At 39.1% G+C, this 19,734-nt stretch overlaps 1 protein-coding gene across 1 annotated transcript; it reads right to left on the bottom strand.

The window, feature by feature from the left end:
• Window positions 1-12,599: 12,599 nt before the first annotated feature.
• Window positions 12,600-17,228, bottom strand: LOC132637920 (uncharacterized). The gene is made up of 2 exons (XM_060354933.1): window positions 17,080-17,228; window positions 12,600-13,929 (listed from the first exon to the last, which is right to left on the bottom strand). The coding sequence occupies exons 1-2, from the start codon at window positions 17,226-17,228 to the stop codon at window positions 12,600-12,602; spliced, it is 1,479 nt and encodes a 492-aa protein (XP_060210916.1).
• Window positions 17,229-19,734: the final 2,506 nt, after the last annotated feature.

Below are 19,734 nucleotides of genomic sequence, written 5' to 3'. Positions count from 1 at the left end.
AGGCGGACTAGCCTATATGCTGTGCTTGATTTATAATTACTAAAAAACTGGTGCAGAGCGAAGAGCTTGATGCGATGCTTGATTTGCAGTAGTGAATATCCATGGTGCAGTGAGGAGAGCTTGCGCATTGCCTAGTTTGATCCTATTTTGGAGTGGATGAACCCATGTATCCTATTTTAGGGTGGAAGAACTCCGTATGTCCTATTTTAGGGTGGAAGAACCCAATATATCCTATTTTAGTGTGGACCAACCCATGTATCCTATTTTAGGGTGGAAGAACCCAGTATGTCCTATTTTAGGGTGGACAAACCCGACATATCCTATTTGGGGGTGGAAGAACCCGATATATCCTATTTTAGGGTGGACGAACCCAATATATCCTAATTTAGGGTGGAAGAACCCAATATGTCCTATTTTAGGATGGACAAACCCGATATGTCCTATTTTAGGGTGGACGAGCCCAATATGTGTGGTGCATACTTACAAATAAGAATATTGGTGCGGTGCAGAGAGCTTGATGTGGTGCCTTCACAATAGCGAATATTTAAAATGCAATATGGAGATCCAAGCGTGGTGTCGTTGCAATAACGTACATTCATGGTGCGGTGCCAATAACTTGGGGATATTTCACCTTGCTGAAATGTTACAATGAATAAAATTCCTGGCTCAAAGAAAATTGTGTGTTTCGAAATTTGTGTTGATTTTGCATCATCCTTTGACTCATGATTTTCGTGATGTCTTTCTCGATGATGAGATTTTGTCTAGCGTGCATTATCATTCAAGAATAGCTAAAAATCGGCTCTGCGTTACTCAAAGAAAATTTGTTAGTATAAAATAAAGTGGTTGCCTTGCATTGAACACTGAAGCTTTGGCTTTGAATCTGTGCTTCTCGTTGCTATGCCATTGCGGAAATCTGATTATGTGAATATGGCTTGGGATTCTAACTAATTGTTTTTCCTAATAACGATAGGTCGTCTGCAAAATTTCCCCAGTTTGGCTATAGGGGAATTGAAATTTTTATTTATTGAGACCGAACCCAACATGGGCGCCTACGTATCCCGCTACTAACAGGAATCAGGTCGAACGTAGTTCATTACAAAAGTCTAGAAAAGGTTACAAAATAGCGGCTACTCATAAAGATGGGCATGTGGAGAATGATATTCTCAAGTGGCAAGATGATGTCCCTGTCAGTCCTCTTGACTTGTTGCACACTTTCTTTTCAAACGCCTTGGTGCCAATTTCGATGGATCACCCTTAAAAACAATTGTGTTTGTGTCTGCAATATTACCATTACTGGTTGGAGGCTCTAGCTGTAGCTTTATCTTGCCACTTTCAATCATGCTTTGAATCTTAAATCTTAGCGCTGGACATTCTTCAATGTCATGTCCTTGAATGTTTGAGTGGTAAGCACAACACTTAGATAAATCAAAGCTTGGAGGTGGATGCTTAGGTATAAATCCCTCCTTTGGTTGTAGAATACCCTTAGCACTCAACCTCTCAAATATACTTGCCAATGGCTCATCCAGAGGAGTGAAGCAAAAAGATTTCCTCTTCTTCTGTTGTCGAGAGCTAGATTGTGCTTGGTAAAACCGTTGTTGGTAGCCATGCTGGGAGTTTTGCTGACGAGGATACTGCATAGTGGCATAAGATTGAAAAATTTTGTGACTTTGATGGCATTGCGCTTGATGCATAGTCATGGAAGCGAATTGGTTTTCCTTCATTTCGCTTTGCAGATTTCTTGGTATCTTCGCTTGGAAGGTTTGGTGAACGGCTTGTGTTGCTGAACTATCTATAATTCTTCCTCCTTGAATGGAACTTTCTAGTTCTTTACAAATCTTAATCAAATCAGAGAAGTTGCGTCCGCAAGCTCCGAGCAACTTATCATAATATAAGTCTTCCTGAATTTGGATGAAGGTTGAGATCAATTCCCTCTCGGGTAATAGAGGATGTATTTTTGAAGCTTCTAACCTCCACCGTATGGCATATTCTTGGAAAGACTCATGTAGAATTTTCTTTACTCTGAGCAAATCGGCTATGTGAGGATCGCCTCCATTGTTGAACTCGAATTGCTTTATAAATTCGCGGGCCATATCTTCCCACGTATGCCATTTGCTAAAATCTTGTTTGGTGTACCAAGAGAGTGCCGATCCTGATAAACTTTGAATGAACAATCTCATTCGTACGGCTTCATTATGTCCAATACCAATTAATCTGCTGCATTAGTCCTTTAAATGAGTGACAGGATCTCCCTCCCCATTGAAAGTGTTAAACTTATGTATTTTGTACCCTGGCGGATGCTCAACATTTGGATGCACACATAAATCTTCATACTTCAAACTCTGGAAATTCCTTGAACATAACTCTTCATTAATGGCTTTCCTCAAATTGTGGAGTTCTTTTTCTAAATCTTCATGGGAAAGCGACTTGATTTCCTTTCCAGGCCTCCTATATGGGCATATTGCCAGTTCGTTTTTCTTATTTTTCTCGAATTGAGTGGTTGATACGCTCAAATTACACCTATTAATGGCGTAAAGTGGACGTTGTCAAATATAGTAACCCAAACAAGATTGGGGTCGAATCCCACAGGGAATATGGAGAGAAAAGGGTACTAATTGTATGCGATACTAGTATTTAAAGGCTTTAATCCTATTCCGAATAGTTTGAAATATTTGTTGAGTAATGTAATTGAATACTTTGACTTGAATTGTACTTAATGCGAGAGAAAGACTAAGGTTGTGTTCCCCATTTTGATTAGATATTATGCTTCAGGTTTCAATGTGATATATTTCTAATGGTTGTTCTAAGAGTATGCACTTGATCCCTTAAGGACTTCCTAATGTTTCCCAACAGTTAGGCCGTATTTCCTCTTTATGATTTTTCCAAATGTAAAAGAGTTGAAATCGAAAAGCGACCAATAATGTCAATTAGACTTGTTCTTATCCCTAAGTTAGTCTATTAAACGAGGGTTAACGCCCCTAGTCATTGTTATTCAATCTTACCAATACTGACTCTATTTCCCAAGAAAAGTTAGTATAATGGCTTAGGCTAATGCTTGCAATCATTACCCAACGCTAACACACAAAGATAGAATAAATACTAACAACCATTATGCATATATCAATAGTAGAAACCCATTTACATAATACCCATCATGGGATCCACAACCTTTGAATTAAAATTAGCTACTCATCATTTTGATTAACAAAGAAAGCTTAAAAGTTAACATAATATACTTACGATGCTAATACAATATGGAATGAAAGTGAAGTTGGTGCTTTAAATGCTCCAACCACTTTAAATAGTCAAGACTCTAAGTTAATGCTCCCAAAGAAAATCAGAATTCTGAATTAAAACCCTAACTTTAAGTATTTATAGGGCCAAAAATCGGGCCAAATTTCTGGACAAAAACACCCTTACGCGGCATCGTTACGGACCGTAACACAGGTTACGGTCCGTCCTTTGTCAGCTTGATTAGGTCAACCGTCACGACTTTTTGCGACTGACCGTAACACAGGTTACGGTCCGTATCTTCCAGAAGATCATGGCCTCAGTCTTCAGTGGCCAATGCGTTACGCCATGACGTTACGCCCCGTAACCTGAGTTACGGACCGTCCTTCTGGGCGTAACCTGTGACACTACTTAGGCTTCTTACTGGAAATTTTCCTCAGCTTACGGTACACGTTACGGCCCGTAACATGAGTTATGGACTGTCCTTTACAGCGGCACATATCTGGATCTTCCTCTCTGGTACGGATCACATTACAGTTCGTAACTCGAGTTACGGACCGTCCTTTTTGCTCCAAGTTGTCCGTTTTTCAGAATTTCCTATCATTTCCGTTCCTTAGTCAACCAACCCTACAAAACACAAAAATAACATAAGAAACGATGTAAAAACACTTAAAAACAAGCAACACTTCTAGTGACAAAGGCATAAAATGAGCCAAAATTCACGGCACATCAGTGGTGATTATGAAAAATTGAGGATTAGGTATTATCACTACTTGATTGGGAGTGTAGGTTGGTGGCATTTGTGAAATGCTATAAGTAGGATCTAGGTGAGGCAAAATGGTTAAGGAAATGTTGCGAATTGAGCTAGAAGTTGAGGTTGTGTTAGGAAGAAGGGTTAAGGTATTTCCCAGATTGACCACAATATTTTTTCGAACCACATTTTCCTTGCTATCAGCATTATGTGCTTGCACCAATCCCATACCAGTGTTGAAAGCTTCAAATCTATCTGCCATTATAGTATCGTCCTTAATGCAGATTCGCAGCCAAAACAATGTTCAACGCTAGGCAACCTCTAAAGAATGCAATAAAACTAAACAAACACAAAATAAAGTGTTAGTGCGTGAGAATATGCATAGGAATTAAATGCACAAAATGATAAAATATGTGACAAATTATTTCGTGATTTGATTAAGCAAGAATAGATTACCTAAGTCGTAGCATGTGTGGAGGAGAACGACTTATTGGCTAGTAGGCTCTAACGCTTGAGAATTAATGGAAGAAAAAGCAAACTATATTGGAGTAGAATTTGAAGTTTGAAGAAAATCTGAAAAGTTGAAGTTTGAAGAAAAGCTGACTTATGCTGAACACCGAAGCCTAGCTTTGCCTTGATTCTTATCCTTTGCTAACTCCGACGTATTCCAAAAATTTTGCCCCAGTCTTTAGGACGTTTTTGATGAAGATGTTGTGGTTGCATGCCAAAAAATTTGCCCCAGTTTCATGCTCCTTCTTTTGCGGGAAAATTAAAATTTTATAATAATAAGACTGAGCCTTTTATAGGCTGCCTACGTATCCTGTATCCGACAGGAAATCAGGTCAAACGTAGTTCCGGTTACATGCAAATGGGAATTAAAAATTCTACCCTAATATGACCGAGTCCCTATGTGGGCTGCCTACGTATCCACCAAGGAATCAGGTCAAGCGTAGTTCACCTTATATAAAAAAAGTTTTTTTTGTCTTTTAATAATAAAAGGCACACAAAAGATTGATCATTTAAGCCTATTCTTGGTGCTCTGTTCGGCTATCTCATAGTGTTTGCAGCAGATGTGGGGAACGATAAATTTGGTGCAGTCTAATAATTACTTGGCTTTGAGGAGGAACTTGACTGGAACATTGCGGATAAACTGCTTGATTGTATCTTGGCATCGATATACCGGCGGGAGGTTGATTCAAAATAAATTGAGGGTGAGCCAATGGTCTCTGAATGATCGTACATTATCCAATAGTTTTGGATCGCTTCTTTCAAACAATGACACTCATTTTACCTTCGGTGTTCAACTTAAGTCAACCTTTGGAAGGAAAATGAAATATTTGGTAAGCGTGGGGTAGGTATGAATAACGTTAGGCAAGAAAGTGTTAAAGGTTAAGAGTCGACATTTAGACATTTTGGTAAGGTTTACTAATGGACTTAATAAACCAAGGATATTAAGCCTCCTAAGTTTAAATGATGCATGCCCCCTAGAATAGGTGTCGGTTACGCTCTATCTTAAGATTTCTAAGATTTGGTTGACTAGACATAAGGTTCCCGAGCGGACTACTGGAGTGAGAAGGCTACGCGGTCACACGAAAATTCGGACACCCCGCGCATATGCCAACTCTCCTAAATTTTGGGATTTTGAAAGAAATTTGCGGGTGCGCAAAACACACCTCGCGTGCACGTGTGATAGTGTGAATTTTCCGTAATTGGAGGAAATATGAGCGGAATGACAGTTTTAAAGAAAGCAATAAAACATAATTACAAGAATTCACATAAAATAAATAGTTAAAGCAAATAACAAAAAATTATCGCATAAAATTAAAAAAAAAATCACATAAGAGGAAAAACTAAAGCACAATAACTTAATTAACCTAAGTTTGTTATGGTTAAGAACCTAAATTTCCCCAGCGAAGTCACCAAGCTGTTACACCCCATTTTAATCGGGTCAAAGCAGAGTACAACATATTGGTGATTCCTAATCATTTAATTTAAGGAGTCGCCACCTAATTATTTTAACGGTGAATTAGGACACCTATTTTAACTAAGTAAGTGCTAATAGTTAACTCCGATTAATAGTCTACTTAACTTAATGATTCTAGGTAAGGGTTCTTAATTATCCTAAAGGGAAGGGGTTAAGCATCCTTTAAAATCCGTTAACTACGATTAACCGGCCAAACTTAGGTTAATATTCTAGGGTCTAAATATAAGTAAATTACTTTACATCAAATAATGCAGTTGTTTGTAGAAAATGATTTTAGTGTAATTTGAGCTTTCAGAAAAAAGAATGTGAGCCAAATCAACTAATGCTTTAGCCACTCTAAGTGAGATAATAAACTTTCAATGTACATCAAATCATAAAACAGCTTTTATAAACAAATGTTCCTGGTTGAAAAATAGGTCATTTGATCTTGGAGAGGAGGGTGGCTTTAAAAGATAAAACATGTTCAAGATCTACTTTTGAAGAGGCATCAAAACAGCTTGTAAGAAATCATTTTTTAGGCATTTCCAACCATGTTCAGTTGATTCTTTTAAGGTATGCAATTTATACGCCATGCTCCAAAGTTTAAAGAGTGGTTCAAATTGAAAGAAAAATCTATTTTCTCCTCATTGAGTTAAAGTATTTGAAAACAATAATTTTGAATAAAACTGAAAGAAATTGCATTGTTCCACATTTCAAATGAATAAACTGATTCTAAGAAAACCTTATTGAAGGATTCTGTTAAGCTCTTAGTAAAACTTCTGTTAAGCAGTCACAAATAGAGGAAAACAGAACAGTTAATCGCAAGAGAAAAATGAAAATAAGAAGGGTAGAAATGCAACAAACATTCCCTTCCTTTCCCCTCCCTTTCTTGCTTTCGTTTAGATGGCTTTAAATAGGGAAGGAGGAGTGAATTAAGAAGCGGATTCAAGCTCTATATTTCTTCTCGCTTCCCTTTTTCTCTCAGTTCGCATTTTTTTTTTAAGGAAGAGCGAGAGAGATGAATGAGGAGGAGGTGCAGATTTCAAGTCTAGCGGCAGTGTCGAGTCTTATGGCGAGACTACTTGGACAGTGAGAGTCTTTTATGAAGACTTCATTTTTCTCCAAAGTGTACATGTAAAGCAAAAAAAGTGAAATAAAGATTAGTGATATAATCTTACGTTCCCGTAAGCGAACATAAAATGCACAACTAGTGTAATTAAATCACAACCACAAAAACGCTGAGGCATATTACCAATATAGGAGAAGATTCTTATACGAAATTTATCCTAACAAGATATATTTATTATTAAAATAACCTACCTCGTGTAAAGTCAAATTATTTGGTCATTAGAACAATTTGGCATGCCTTAAGTTAATAACCGAGTGAAGTACATATTATTTTCCTTACAGTAGTTGGATTAAAAAATGACAGGTTAGGCTCGACCTGAAATCTGAAGCATGAATTTTTATGTGAAAGATGAATCTAAAATACGACAATATCTTTCGCCAACAATGAACACTTTCGGATTTTTCGCATACTAAACAAGACACATAACCCGTTCTTTCCATTCATGTTTTCCAAATTCAACTAGACTATGACGAGTAGGGCTGGGTATAAAATACCGAAAACCGAATTACCGAACCGAACCAGGGATTTTGGTTCGGTTTTCGGGAATAAAATTAAAAATACGGTATTTCGATTTCGGTATTCGGTTTTAGATAATAATACCGTTCGATAATTCTGTAATTACCGAAATAAATAAAAGGCCCATTAAATTAATATACCCATCAATGATTGTTCTGCTTCAGCCCATGCATATTACTATTCAGCTTCAGCCCATACCTAGAAATTAAAATCCCTAATCTTTCAAGAACCATAGCTGACTGCCTCTCTCACACCATAGTCGACCAGGGACCACCCACCCCCACCGCCTTTCTCACACCATAGTCGACCGCCTCACTTTTGATGTTTGACGTGGTATATGTTATGCTTGCTTGTAGAAGAATAGTCTCACGGGGATGATGAATGTGGCCGTGTTTATAGAGACAATATTCATCTATTGATTTCTATTGACATTTCACTTGGTATAAGTTCTGGCCATTGAGAAACAGATGTGGCCATTGAGAAACAAACTCTCGATGTATGGTATATATGATTGCATTTTTGGAGGACTCACACTGTTATCGAGCCATGCTTTTTTTCCCCTCAACCGATCCCAACAAAATAGTATTTAACTGGCGTGACCAGTAACTGTGTTTGTAAATGAATAAGTTCGCATTCTAATGATTAATCTGCTAGTTGTAAGTTCCCCTTTTCACACTTTTGAGTCCTTGGATTTGCATTTCTCATTATGTTGGCTGTATTGAAGGTTCCAATATGATATATCTTAATTGCCATTACATGATGAACTGCAAGCTAAGTTTTTGGAGGAGAAGGCTGCACTTGAAGCTAAATACCAGAAGCTGAATGAACCGTTGGACACAAAGGTGAAAAGGACAGTTAAACTTTGACCTATATCTGCATGTATCTTGACAATGAAATCAACTTCAATACAACAGACTTCGACTTCAATATGGTATTTCCGAATACCGTACCGAACCGAAGTTTGATTTACCGATTACCGAATTACCGAACCGAAGTTTGAAAGTTCGGTATTTGGTATCAACTTTCTATTATCGATTACTGAATTACCGAACCCGAACTTTAAAAATACCGACTCGAATACCGAACGCCCACCCCTAATGACGAGTTAACATTACGAGACAAAACTTAAGTGGAAGGAAACACACAGTTAATTAGACTAACACAAACAGACATTTAAGAGCATGACTTCTAGCAAAACCAATGAACACAAAATGATGACTCCAACTCACAGTACCAAATATTTAAAATAAGCATGCTGGATAAATCTTTTAACGAAAAAATAGACGAAACTAAAATCATTTCACAATATGCACAGAGTCATAAATGTATCGAAAACTACAATCGGAAAAGAGAAGATAATTTGCTGACCTTTTTGTGGTGCAGTGAATGGGGCTTTGGATCTCCGATCTACGTTCGAACACGAACGATACTCAGATCCAAAGTCTCGACAGAGACAAAGAGGGAATGAAATAACTTAGTGCTTTGAGCAAAAACCAGGCAGTATTGAGAATGAAGAGGATTAATACTTTCAAATAGAGTGGAGGCAGCTCCAAAGCTTTTTCCAAATGGCTGCAATATGTTGGTATTTATAGATACAACTAGGGCTCTTAGAGTTGTGCTTTGGGCGAGATTTCGAAATAGAGTTCAAAATAGCCGTTTGAATATTGGCGAAGACAATGACAGAAAAGATGAAGAAAATTCAGACGATCTCTGCCAGAGATTCAGTTTTTTGAAATATGGACGTTGTAAGATAGAAAAGAGCTTATCAATGTTGAAATAAGTCAAATGTTGCACGAAAATGGGGGAACCGACCTCTGTTCATGGCTGACAAAGGTGAAATTTTTGTGTCAAAGAGGAAACGGGTGAGCTGGGACCATTTTCCAGAGAGGTGCGGCTGTTAGAGGAAAATAATGTAAACCCTAGAAATTGTTAGGGAATTCAAGGGTATAATGGGTATTTCGGATAGATTAGTGAGGGTAAAATAGGTAACTCAAGATAATAAATTAAATATGGAAGAGGAGGGTGCTGGGCGTGTGCTGGGCATGTGTGAGGTGGGTCAAACGTGTGTATGGCGTGTGTTTATGACCGTTTGGCGCTTATATGGCGCTTGCGTGGCGTCCACGTGGAAATGAGGTATGAAAATGGGCTGTGTGGATTGGGCTCTTCTTTGGGCTAACATTGGCCTAATTAAAAATCAGATAATATATGGACTGGGTTAATGTGAAGGTCTTATAATCTTGGACTGAAATTACCTTCTTCCTTATATTTCTTTGGGCTTCTAAATTAAATAAAAGACTCTCTTTAATTAATTATATATTAACGCGTGCTAAAATATTACTTAATATAAAAATATATTTATTAGTACTCAGAATAAAAAATAAAATTATATGATATCGTAATAGTTGCGCGATAATATTTATAAAGTTTAAAAGTAAGTAAATGTAATCATTTAATTGCATATAATAAATGCAATGTCCTTTTGCGAATGACGATTAAAATTTTAAAACAACATTATGATTATGATACCGAAATGACGATAATACACAATAGTAATTATACTAATGGTAGTGGTAGTAGTAGTAGTAGTAGTAGTAGTAGTAGTAATAATAATAATAATAATAATAATAATAATAATAATAATAATAATAATAATAAAAAAAAAAAAAAAAAAAAAAGCGATAGTAAGTAGTAAAAATAGTAAAAGCTAAGGTATTTGATTTATTACCAATTTAGAAGCTCGAAGAAATAAATCGAAAGAAAGGAGGGTCAAAATTGGGTGTCAACAACTTGCCCCTCTTGGACCGGAGACGATAAAAGAGTTTTCGGGCAAAGAAGTTGACGTAGTAGCCGATTTTATCCCGACAGTCAGAGCTGAAAAAAAGGTTAAGAAAGGTATGGGGACAAAGAAAATTTTGAAAAGATTGTGGTTGAACTCTGGTTTCTGAGTTGCCTTCATATCTCGGGTTGCACAAGAATCAGGTCATATGTAGTTCGAGAAGAACTATGGTACTTATGAATTAGGAAACGGGGTTGATGCGAATCCCCAAAAATAGTGCCCCAGTGTCGAATTATGATGGCAATGGTATTGGTTGAGGAAATGGTGTTTGAACGGGAGGAATCCGATTATGGATACGACTTAACGTGGTCATGGAGTTACACATATAAACAGGACATTTAAGAGAGTGCCGAGCGGAGTTCGAAGTAGACCCTTGACCTTTGTTGGGAAGTTTGGTTCCTTCCCAACAAATTGCCCCAGTTCACTGCCTTAGATAAAGTTCCACGATGTGCGATACTACCAGTGAAATCAGCTGCAAAGATCTAAAGTACACATTAGTAATACATGAAAGCATTAAGATAGGATTTAGTGTGTTTGTGAAAATGAAAGCGATAAAATTGGTGCAAGTGAAGCAATCAATGAGAAATTATTTCTAGATAAAATTAGTATGAGATTATAAAAACTAGTGCATATGCGAGATTAATGCAAAAATATCTGAGGATTAATGTAAAAGTAAAATTGGTGCACTTTATCAAACTTGATATGTCCAATTTTAAGGTGGACATAACCAAAAAAAATAATCAAGTCCTATTATAAGGTGGACAGACCTAAATAAAATAATTAAGTCCTATTATAAGGTGGACAAATCCAAATAAAAAATTAAGTCCTATTATAAGGTGGACAACCCAAATATGTCCTATTATTAAAGGCGAACGAGCCTACACTGTCCAATTAAAGGCGGACGAGCCTAAAATGTCCTATTAAAGGCGGAAGATCCTAAAATGTCCTATTGAAGGTGGGCGGACCTAAAATTTCCAATTAAAGGCGGATAATCCTAAAATATCCTATTAAAGGCGAATAAGCCTAAAATATCCTATCAAAGGCGGAGTGAAGAGCTTGATGCGATGCTTGATTTGTAGTAGTGAATATCCATGGTGCAGTGAGGAGAGCTTGTGCGTTGCCTATTTTAATCCTATTTTGGAGTGGATGGACCCATGTATCCTATTTTAGGGTGGAAGAACTCTGTATGTCCTAATTTAGGGTGGAAGAACCCAATATATCCTATTTTAGGGTGGACCAACCCATGTATCCTATTTTAGGGTGGAAGAACCCAGTATGTCCTATTTTAGGGTGGACGAACCCGACATATCCTATTTGGGGGTGGAAGAACCGGATATATCCTATTTTAGGGTGGACGAACCCAATATATCCTATTTTAGCGTGGAAGAACTCAATATGTCCTATTTTAGGATGGACAAACCCGATATGTCCTATTTTAGGGTGGACGAGCCCAATATGTGTGGTGCATACTTACAAATAAGAATATTGGTCCGGTGCAAAGAGCTTGATGCGGTGCCTTCACAATAGCGAATATTTAAAATGCAATATGGAGATCCAAGCGTGGTGCCTTTGCAATAACGTACATTCATGGTGTGGTGCCAATAACTTGGGGATATTTCACCTTGCTAAAATGTTTCAATGAATAAATTCCTGGCTTAAAGAAAATTGTGAGTTTCGAAATTTGTGTTGATTTTGCATCATCCTTTGACTCATGATTTTCTTGATGTCTTTCTCGATGCTGAGATTTTGTCTAGCGTGCATTATCATTCAAGAGTAGCTAAAAATCGGCTCTGCGTTACTCAAAGAAAATTTGTTAGTATAAAATAAAGTGGTTGCCTTGCATTGAACACTGAAGCTTTGGCTTTGAATCTGCGCTTCCCGTTGCTATGCCATTGCGGAAATCTGATTATGTGAATATGGCTTGGGATTTCAACTTCTGGTTTTTCCTAATAACGATAGGTCGTCTGCAAAATTTCCCCAGTTTGGCTATGGGGGAATTGAATTTTTTATTTATTGAGACCGAACCCAACATGGGCGCCAACGTATCCTGCTACTAACAGGAATCAGGTCGAACGTAGTTCATTACAAAAGTCTAGAAAAGATTACAAAATAGCGGCTACTCATAAAGATGGGCATGTGGAGAATGATATTCTCAAGTGGCGAGATGATGTCCCTGTCAGTCTTCTTGACTTGTTGTACGCTTTCTTTTCAAACGCCTTGGTGCCAATTTCGATGGATCACCCTTAACAACAATTGTGTTTGTGTCTACAATATTACCATTACTGGTTGGAGGCTCTAGCTGTAGCTTTATCTTGCCACTTTCAATCATGCTTTGAATCTTAAATTTTAGCGCTGGACATTCTTTAATGTCATGTCCTTGAATGTTTGAGTGGTAAGCACAACTCTTAGATAAATCAAAGCTTGAAGGTGGATGCTTAGGTACAAATCCCTCCTTTGGTTGTAGAATACCCTTAGCACTCAACCTCTCAAATATACTTGCCAATGGCTCATCCAGAGGAGTGAAGCAAAAAGATTTCCTCTTCTTCTGTTGTCGAGAGCTAGATTGTGCTTGGTGAAACCGTTGTTGGTAGCCATGCTGGGAGTTTTTCTGACGAGGATACTGCATAGTGGCATAAGATTGAAAAAATTTGTGACTTTGATGGCATTGCGCTTGATGCATAGTCATGGAAGCGAATTGGTTTTCCTTCATTTCGCTTTGCAGATTTCCTAGTATCTTCGCTTGGAAGGTTTGGTGAACGGCTTGTGTTGCTGAACTATCTATAATTCTTCCTCCTTGAATGGCACTATCTAGTTCTTTACCAATCCTAATCAAATTAGAGAAGTTGCGTGCACAAGCTCCGAGCAACTTATCATAATATAAGTCTTCCTGAATTTGGATGAAGGTTGAGATCAATTCCCTTTCGGGTAATGGAGGATGTATTTTTGAAGCTTCTAACCTCCATCGTATGGCATATTCTTGGAAAGACTCATGTGGAATTTTATTTACTCTGAGAAAATCGGCTATTTGAGGATCACCTCCATTGTTGAACTCGAATTGCTTTATAAATTTGCGGGCCATATCTTCCCACGTATGCCATTTGCTAAAATCTTGTTTGGTGTACCAAGAGAGTGCCGATCCTGATAAACTTTGAATGAACAATCTCATTCGTACGGCTTCATTATGTCCAATACCAATTAATCTGCTGCAATATTCCTTTAAATGAGTGACAGGATCTCCTTCCCCATTGAAAGTGTTAAACTTAGGTATTTTGCACCCTAGCGGAAGCTCAACATTTGGATGCACACATAAATCTTCATACTTCAAACTCTTGAAATTCCTTGAACATAACTCTTCATTAATGGCTTTCCTCAAATTGTGGAGTTCTTTTCCTAAATCTTCATGGCAAAGCGACTTGATTTCCTTTCCAGGCCTCCTATATGGGCATATTGCCAGTTCATTTTTCTTATTTTTCTCGAATTGAGTGGTTGATATGCTCAAATTGCACCTATTAATGGCGTAAAGCGGACGTTGTCAAATATAGTAACCCAAACAAGGTTGGGGTCGAATCCCACAGGGAATATGGAGAGAAAAGGGTACTAATTGTATGCGATACTAGTCTTTAAAGGCTTTAATCCTATTCCGAATAGTTTGAAATATTTGTTGAGTAATGTAATTGAATACTTTGACTTGAATTGTACTTAATGCAAGAGAAAGACTAAGGTTGTGTTCCCCATTTTTATTAGATATTATGCTTCAGGTTTCAATGTGATATATTTCTAATGGTTGTTCTAAGAGTATGCACTTGATCCCTTAAGGACTTCCTAATGTTTCCCAACAGTTAGGCCGTATTTCCTCTTTATGATTTTTCCAAATGTAAAAGAGTTGAAATCGAAGAGCGGCCAATAATGCCAATTAGACTTGTTCTTATCCCTAAGTTAGTCTATTAAACGAGGGTTAACGCCCCGATTCATTGTTATTCAATTTTACCAATACTGACTCTCTTTCCCAAGAAAAGTTAGTATAATGGCTTAGGCTAATGCTTGCAATCATTACCCAACGCTAACGCACAAAGATAGAATACATACTAACAACCATTATGCATATATCAATAGTAGAAACCCATTTACATAATACCCATCATGGGATCTACAACCTTAGAATTAAAATTAGCTACTCATCATTTTGGTTAAAAAAGAAAGCTTAAAAGTTAACATAATATACTTACGATGCTAATACAATATGGAATGAAAATGAAGTTGGTGCTTTAAATGCTCCAACCACTTCAAATATTCAAGACTTAAAGTTAATGCTCCCAAAGAAAATCAGAATTCTGAATTAAAACCCTAACTTTAAGTATTTATAGGGCCAAAAAATCGGGCCAAATTTCTAAACAAAAACACCCTTACGCGGTATCGTTACGGACCGTAACACAGGTTACGGTCCGTCCTTCGGTTTCGTCCTTTGTCAACTTGATTTGGTCAACCGTCACGGCTTTTTGCGATGGACCGTAACACAGGTTATGGTCCGTATCTTCCTGCAGATCATGGCCTCAGTCTTCAGTGGCCAATGCGTTACGCCCCGTAACCTGAGTTACGGACCGTCCTTCTGGGCGTAACCTGTGACACTACTTAGGCTTCTTACTGGAAATTTTCCTTAGCTTACGGTACACGTTACGGCCCGTAACATGAGTTACGGACCGTCCTTTATAACGGCACGTATCTGGATCTTCCTCTCTGGTATGGATCACGTTACGGTCCGTAACTCGAGTTACGGACCGTCCTTTTTGCTCCAAGTTGTCCGTTTTTCAGCATTTCTTATCATTTCCGTTCCTTAGTCAACCAACCCTACAAAACACCAAAATAACATAAGAAACGATGTAAAAACACTTAAAAACAAGCAACACTTCTAGTGACAAAGGCATAAAATGTGCCGAAATTCATGGCACATCAACATCCCCAAACTTAAGCTTTTGCTTGTCCTCAAGCAACTACAACAACACTCACTACTAACACACGACATCTAGCAAAATAAGAATGACTATGGTGGTTTTGGCTTGTGTTTCTAACATAGACTCTGCAATCCAAGAAAAATATTGGGCTCTTATCCATATCCTTTTTGTGACACAAGACGCACATTTCAAAACAATTGCAATTCACTATGCAACCTCAATTAATGACACAATCATAGTATGGGAGTCTCTATGCACATGAATTTCAACTTCCGGAAAGCCAGTTACTTTGCAATCTACAATCCTTACGCCCTCACATAGACCAAAGAATGTCCCAACACACATTTACAAAATAAATGGGACAGAAGACTAAAGAGACAGAGGGACACTAACACTCACAAAGAAATTTGCATACCATACGTGCACATACGTTTGCCTTTATTTTCCATGCCTTCAACTTTGAACAGTTAGACTGTGATCACATTAGGACTTTTGAGGCTTGTAACATTGGCTTAGGTATAGGTAGGATGAATATTTGGATAGTGGTGACTCACCCTCCTTGACACTTCATTTTGACTTCATTCACCTTTCTTCCTTTTATTTCTGACCCTACAGCTTCAGCGTGGATTTATTTAGAACTTATATATCTATATATATATATATATATATATATATATATATATATATATATATATATCCACACTGAATCATGCCCCGCAATACTCACAATCACCCCCAACAGGCCTTTGGCCTTATTTTTCGCATCTTTCACTTATCACCCCCAACTTAGGCTATTAGCCTCATTATCCGCATCTTTCGCTTATCACCCCCAACTTAGGCTTTTAGCCTTATTTGTCATTCTTTAGTGTCAAGGAGGGACTTGGTGCCAAATGGGTTTATTCACCGAAGGGAAGGAGGTTAGTTCACGGCTAATCAAAGAAAACGTCTATAGGCTCAAAATGGGAGACTAGGGATCATTTTCTGTACGGGCTAGGCTCATTTAAGATAAACAAGCTTTGGAGTCAATACAAAGAAAGCCTAAGATCACTTCACTATCAAACTCTCCTTAGAATTCACGTACGACCAACCGGGCAAGTTCTAGATTACAAGCATCATACACAAATAGAAACTAAAAACTCACAACACAATGGCATAAGGATTGTTTAAATATTCTGACTTCACTTCCGTTTGAAGATTTCACACACATGGACACCCTTTATTTGCAATGTCATTAAATGAACCATACATGTCAATATCAACAACCCATTCTTGATGTACATCACAAATTATTTTTTTCGGAGGGATATCATTGACTTGTAAAAACACTTTTATATATGCTAGAAAACACGGACCACCGCCACTTAAGTCATCATTACTTTACTCTTAACTAAACATTCTAAACATTCCAGGTTCAACATAGAAATAACATTATTCGGGAAAAGAACACATGGCAAAGAACAGCCGAAGAGGGTCCTAAACACATACTTAATATCACAATTAAAAACAATACCAACAAAAATAAAAACAATAACAAAAAATATCCGATATACCAAAACAATACCAACAAAACCAGCAATTACCCTACACCCCCAACTTAGAAACATGCATTGCCCTCAAGGCATCTATATAGTCCATCAATAGAATGGAGGGCCTCCCTGGAGCGCACTAGGCGCTTGAATCTATTGCAGCATCATGAGGTTGGGTAACCTCGGAGGTAGGAGCAATGGTGGTATCAGGATGGCCAACACTAGAAGTCCCAGTCTCAGTGGGTAGAGCAGAAGTATGGTGAACCAGCTCAATGGGATGGGCTGAGCTAGAAGTCGCTCCAGTGGTGTCAGAACCCAGCCGGGACTCATGTCGGATCTTCGTCAATGTTCGCCGCTCCTCCTTCTTATTCTATGGGCGCAAAGCTTCAAACGGATCAAGACTCTTGAGAATGGGATTGAGGTTTATCATCTGGCGTGGCTCTCCTGCGCTTCCCTTTAGCCAAAGAGTGGGTATCCTCTTCCAACTCCTCATCTTGCTCCTCATCAACCGTGTCCTCGATCTCATCATCCCCGAGTAAACTCTGAACTGGCTGGTATAAGCTCTGTACCAACTCTGTGTGTACTTTCGGAATCTGGTCCGTCACAACAACCACTTCATGTGCCTTCAATTTCTGCACATCATTCTTTAGTGTCCGCAACTCACTCCGAACAGTGCCCAATTCCACAATGGGGGTGTGTTCTAGTTAGTTCTGTCTTTCTGTTCTCAATACCATCTATCCGAGAGTGGATCTGTAGGTGGTCATCAGCCATCTGTTCTTTTATCAGCCTTAACGCAACATCAATAGCCGTTTTTGGTGTACAATTTCAGCTCGGTCATGAGCTGCTTGACCTGCCTATCTGCTTGCAGGACCACTGCCCCAAAATTCTCCCAGTTGAAAATCATTTTTCTCGCAAGTTCGGGTGGGACTCCCGGAATCGGCTGAGCTGGTGCTGGGCTCACTCCAGTGAAACAGGTAGGACCACCCGAAGTAGGTGGAGCTGGAGCTGGCATGGGCTGTGTAGCATAGTCAGCTGGTGGAGCCTCAGAATCTGTGGGCTGACCTGCAGCAGTTGCCTTAGCACCCATGATAGCTAAGGGTAAAACATTTGATCCCATTGGCCCCTCCGGTACATCAGAAGACGAGGAAGATGGCATTGTACCTTGGCCCAACATATTATCTCTCCCCTTTGTGATGTCATAGATACTCCTGGCGATCACACTGTGGTCGATAAAGGGGAGGGGTTGTGGTTCCTCGCGTAGGCATAAGAACGTGAGCACACATGGATGAATTAGGGAAGTGGCTGGTTGAGCGGCTCTCTCCTGGAGATCTGCTGCTACCAGTCTTCCGATGTTGATCTTATACCTCGACATAAGGGCAGCCACAAGAATAGCTCTGTCAGGAGTCAAATAATTAACTGCTTGGGTAGGACGGATGCGGAACAGAACAATCTGCCACCAAAACTTTGCCTCAGGTGTGAAGGTGTTTTTCCAAATCCTCGTAGTGGCTGTCAACTTTGGCACTATTGCCCATTCGGGATCTGCCGACCATGCAATCACTGAGGCCACCTATTTTCTGACTGAGATTGTATCTTTCTGTGCAATTTTGTAGACAAACTCTCCTTCTTCCACCGCTGTAGGCGCAATATAATCCTCCCCGAATAGTACTGTATTGATGGCCGTCGGAGAAACATCAATCTTCTTTTTGCGCACTACTACCTCATTCATGGCCGGCACTTGAGTTGCGCGCTGCCTTTTTTTCTGTGCTTTGAATACAGCAGCCCCCTAAGAAGCGTAGAATTTCCGAACAAGAGCCGGGATGTAGGATCCCACAGGGTTTCTCAAAAACTCTAACTTCTGGAAGCGGAGAGTGTCACGGATTCCCGGATATCCATCGAGACCATCGAAACAGACGTTCCTTTCCTCGAAAATACTTCTCTTCGGGCCCTGCCCCTCATGCTTTCCTAGCTCACACCCTTTTTTATACAGTTCTTCACATCCCTTTACAGAAAATCGGAGGTCCTGCTCATACATAGCCCTCATCCGAATGTTAGTCTCTCTCCTTTCCTGCTCGCGCTCTTGTTCGCGCTCCTCCGCAGTAGGCTGTCTAATGGGTGGTTGAGGCCGGTGTGGTGGTGTGACAGCCTGCCTGAGTCCAGTATGGATAAACAAACTAGAATAACTCTCCTCATCAAACGAAGAGGAACTTTCAGATGGTGAGGCTGGCCTGCTAGGTGCAGCGGGCTTCTTTGTAGCCCTTGTGTCTTTGATTTGATCTTCATCGCGCAACCGTGAGGTTACTTTGCCTGCACCGCGACCTTTTCCTTTGCCTGCAACCTTGGGTGCAACCTTCTTTCCTTGACTTGGTTAACCATACCTGTTGAAGGCAAAGTTAGTTATGATACACGAGAAGCTTTTCAATTATACAACTTATTGGTTTAAGTTCAGGACTTCAATTAGCTCATGCACCGTAACACGGTCGACGGACCGTCGATGGTATTACGGGCCGTATCTCCAACCGTAACTCAAATTTTTGATTTATAACACAGGAAACGTAACATGTTCGACGGACTGTCATACGTGTTACGGTCCGTAACATATTACTGTAACGTGACCCAAATTTCCAGAAAGTTTTGGGGAAATCATCGGTGTTACGGTATGATGCTACCGTCCGTCAATCGTGTTACTGTCCGTAACACCTAACCGTAACGTCACCCAAATTTCCAGAAATTTTTCATGGAAATCATAAGTGTTACAATGGGTTGTTACGGTCCGTAACACACGTTACGGCCCGGAACACTGAACGTCGGGCAATCAGTTCACAGATGCACAACTTTG

Source organism: Lycium barbarum, chromosome 4 (genome assembly GCF_019175385.1).
Source record: "Lycium barbarum isolate Lr01 chromosome 4, ASM1917538v2, whole genome shotgun sequence".
Taxonomy (NCBI): domain Eukaryota; kingdom Viridiplantae; phylum Streptophyta; class Magnoliopsida; order Solanales; family Solanaceae; genus Lycium; species Lycium barbarum.
This window is presented reverse-complemented; position numbering and strand designations above follow the sequence as displayed.

What these genes read in the sequence shown, in the direction of transcription:
- LOC132637920 (XM_060354933.1), bottom strand. Translation starts at nt 17,228, where the DNA reads ATGAGTCCCGGCTGGGTTCTGACACCACTGGAGCGACTTCTAGCTCAG. An exon ending in CCATTGCTCCTACCTCCGAG is followed by an intron (nt 13,930 to 17,079) that starts GTTACCCAACCT and finishes CGCCATTAATAG; the next exon opens with GTGCAATTTGAGCATATCAA.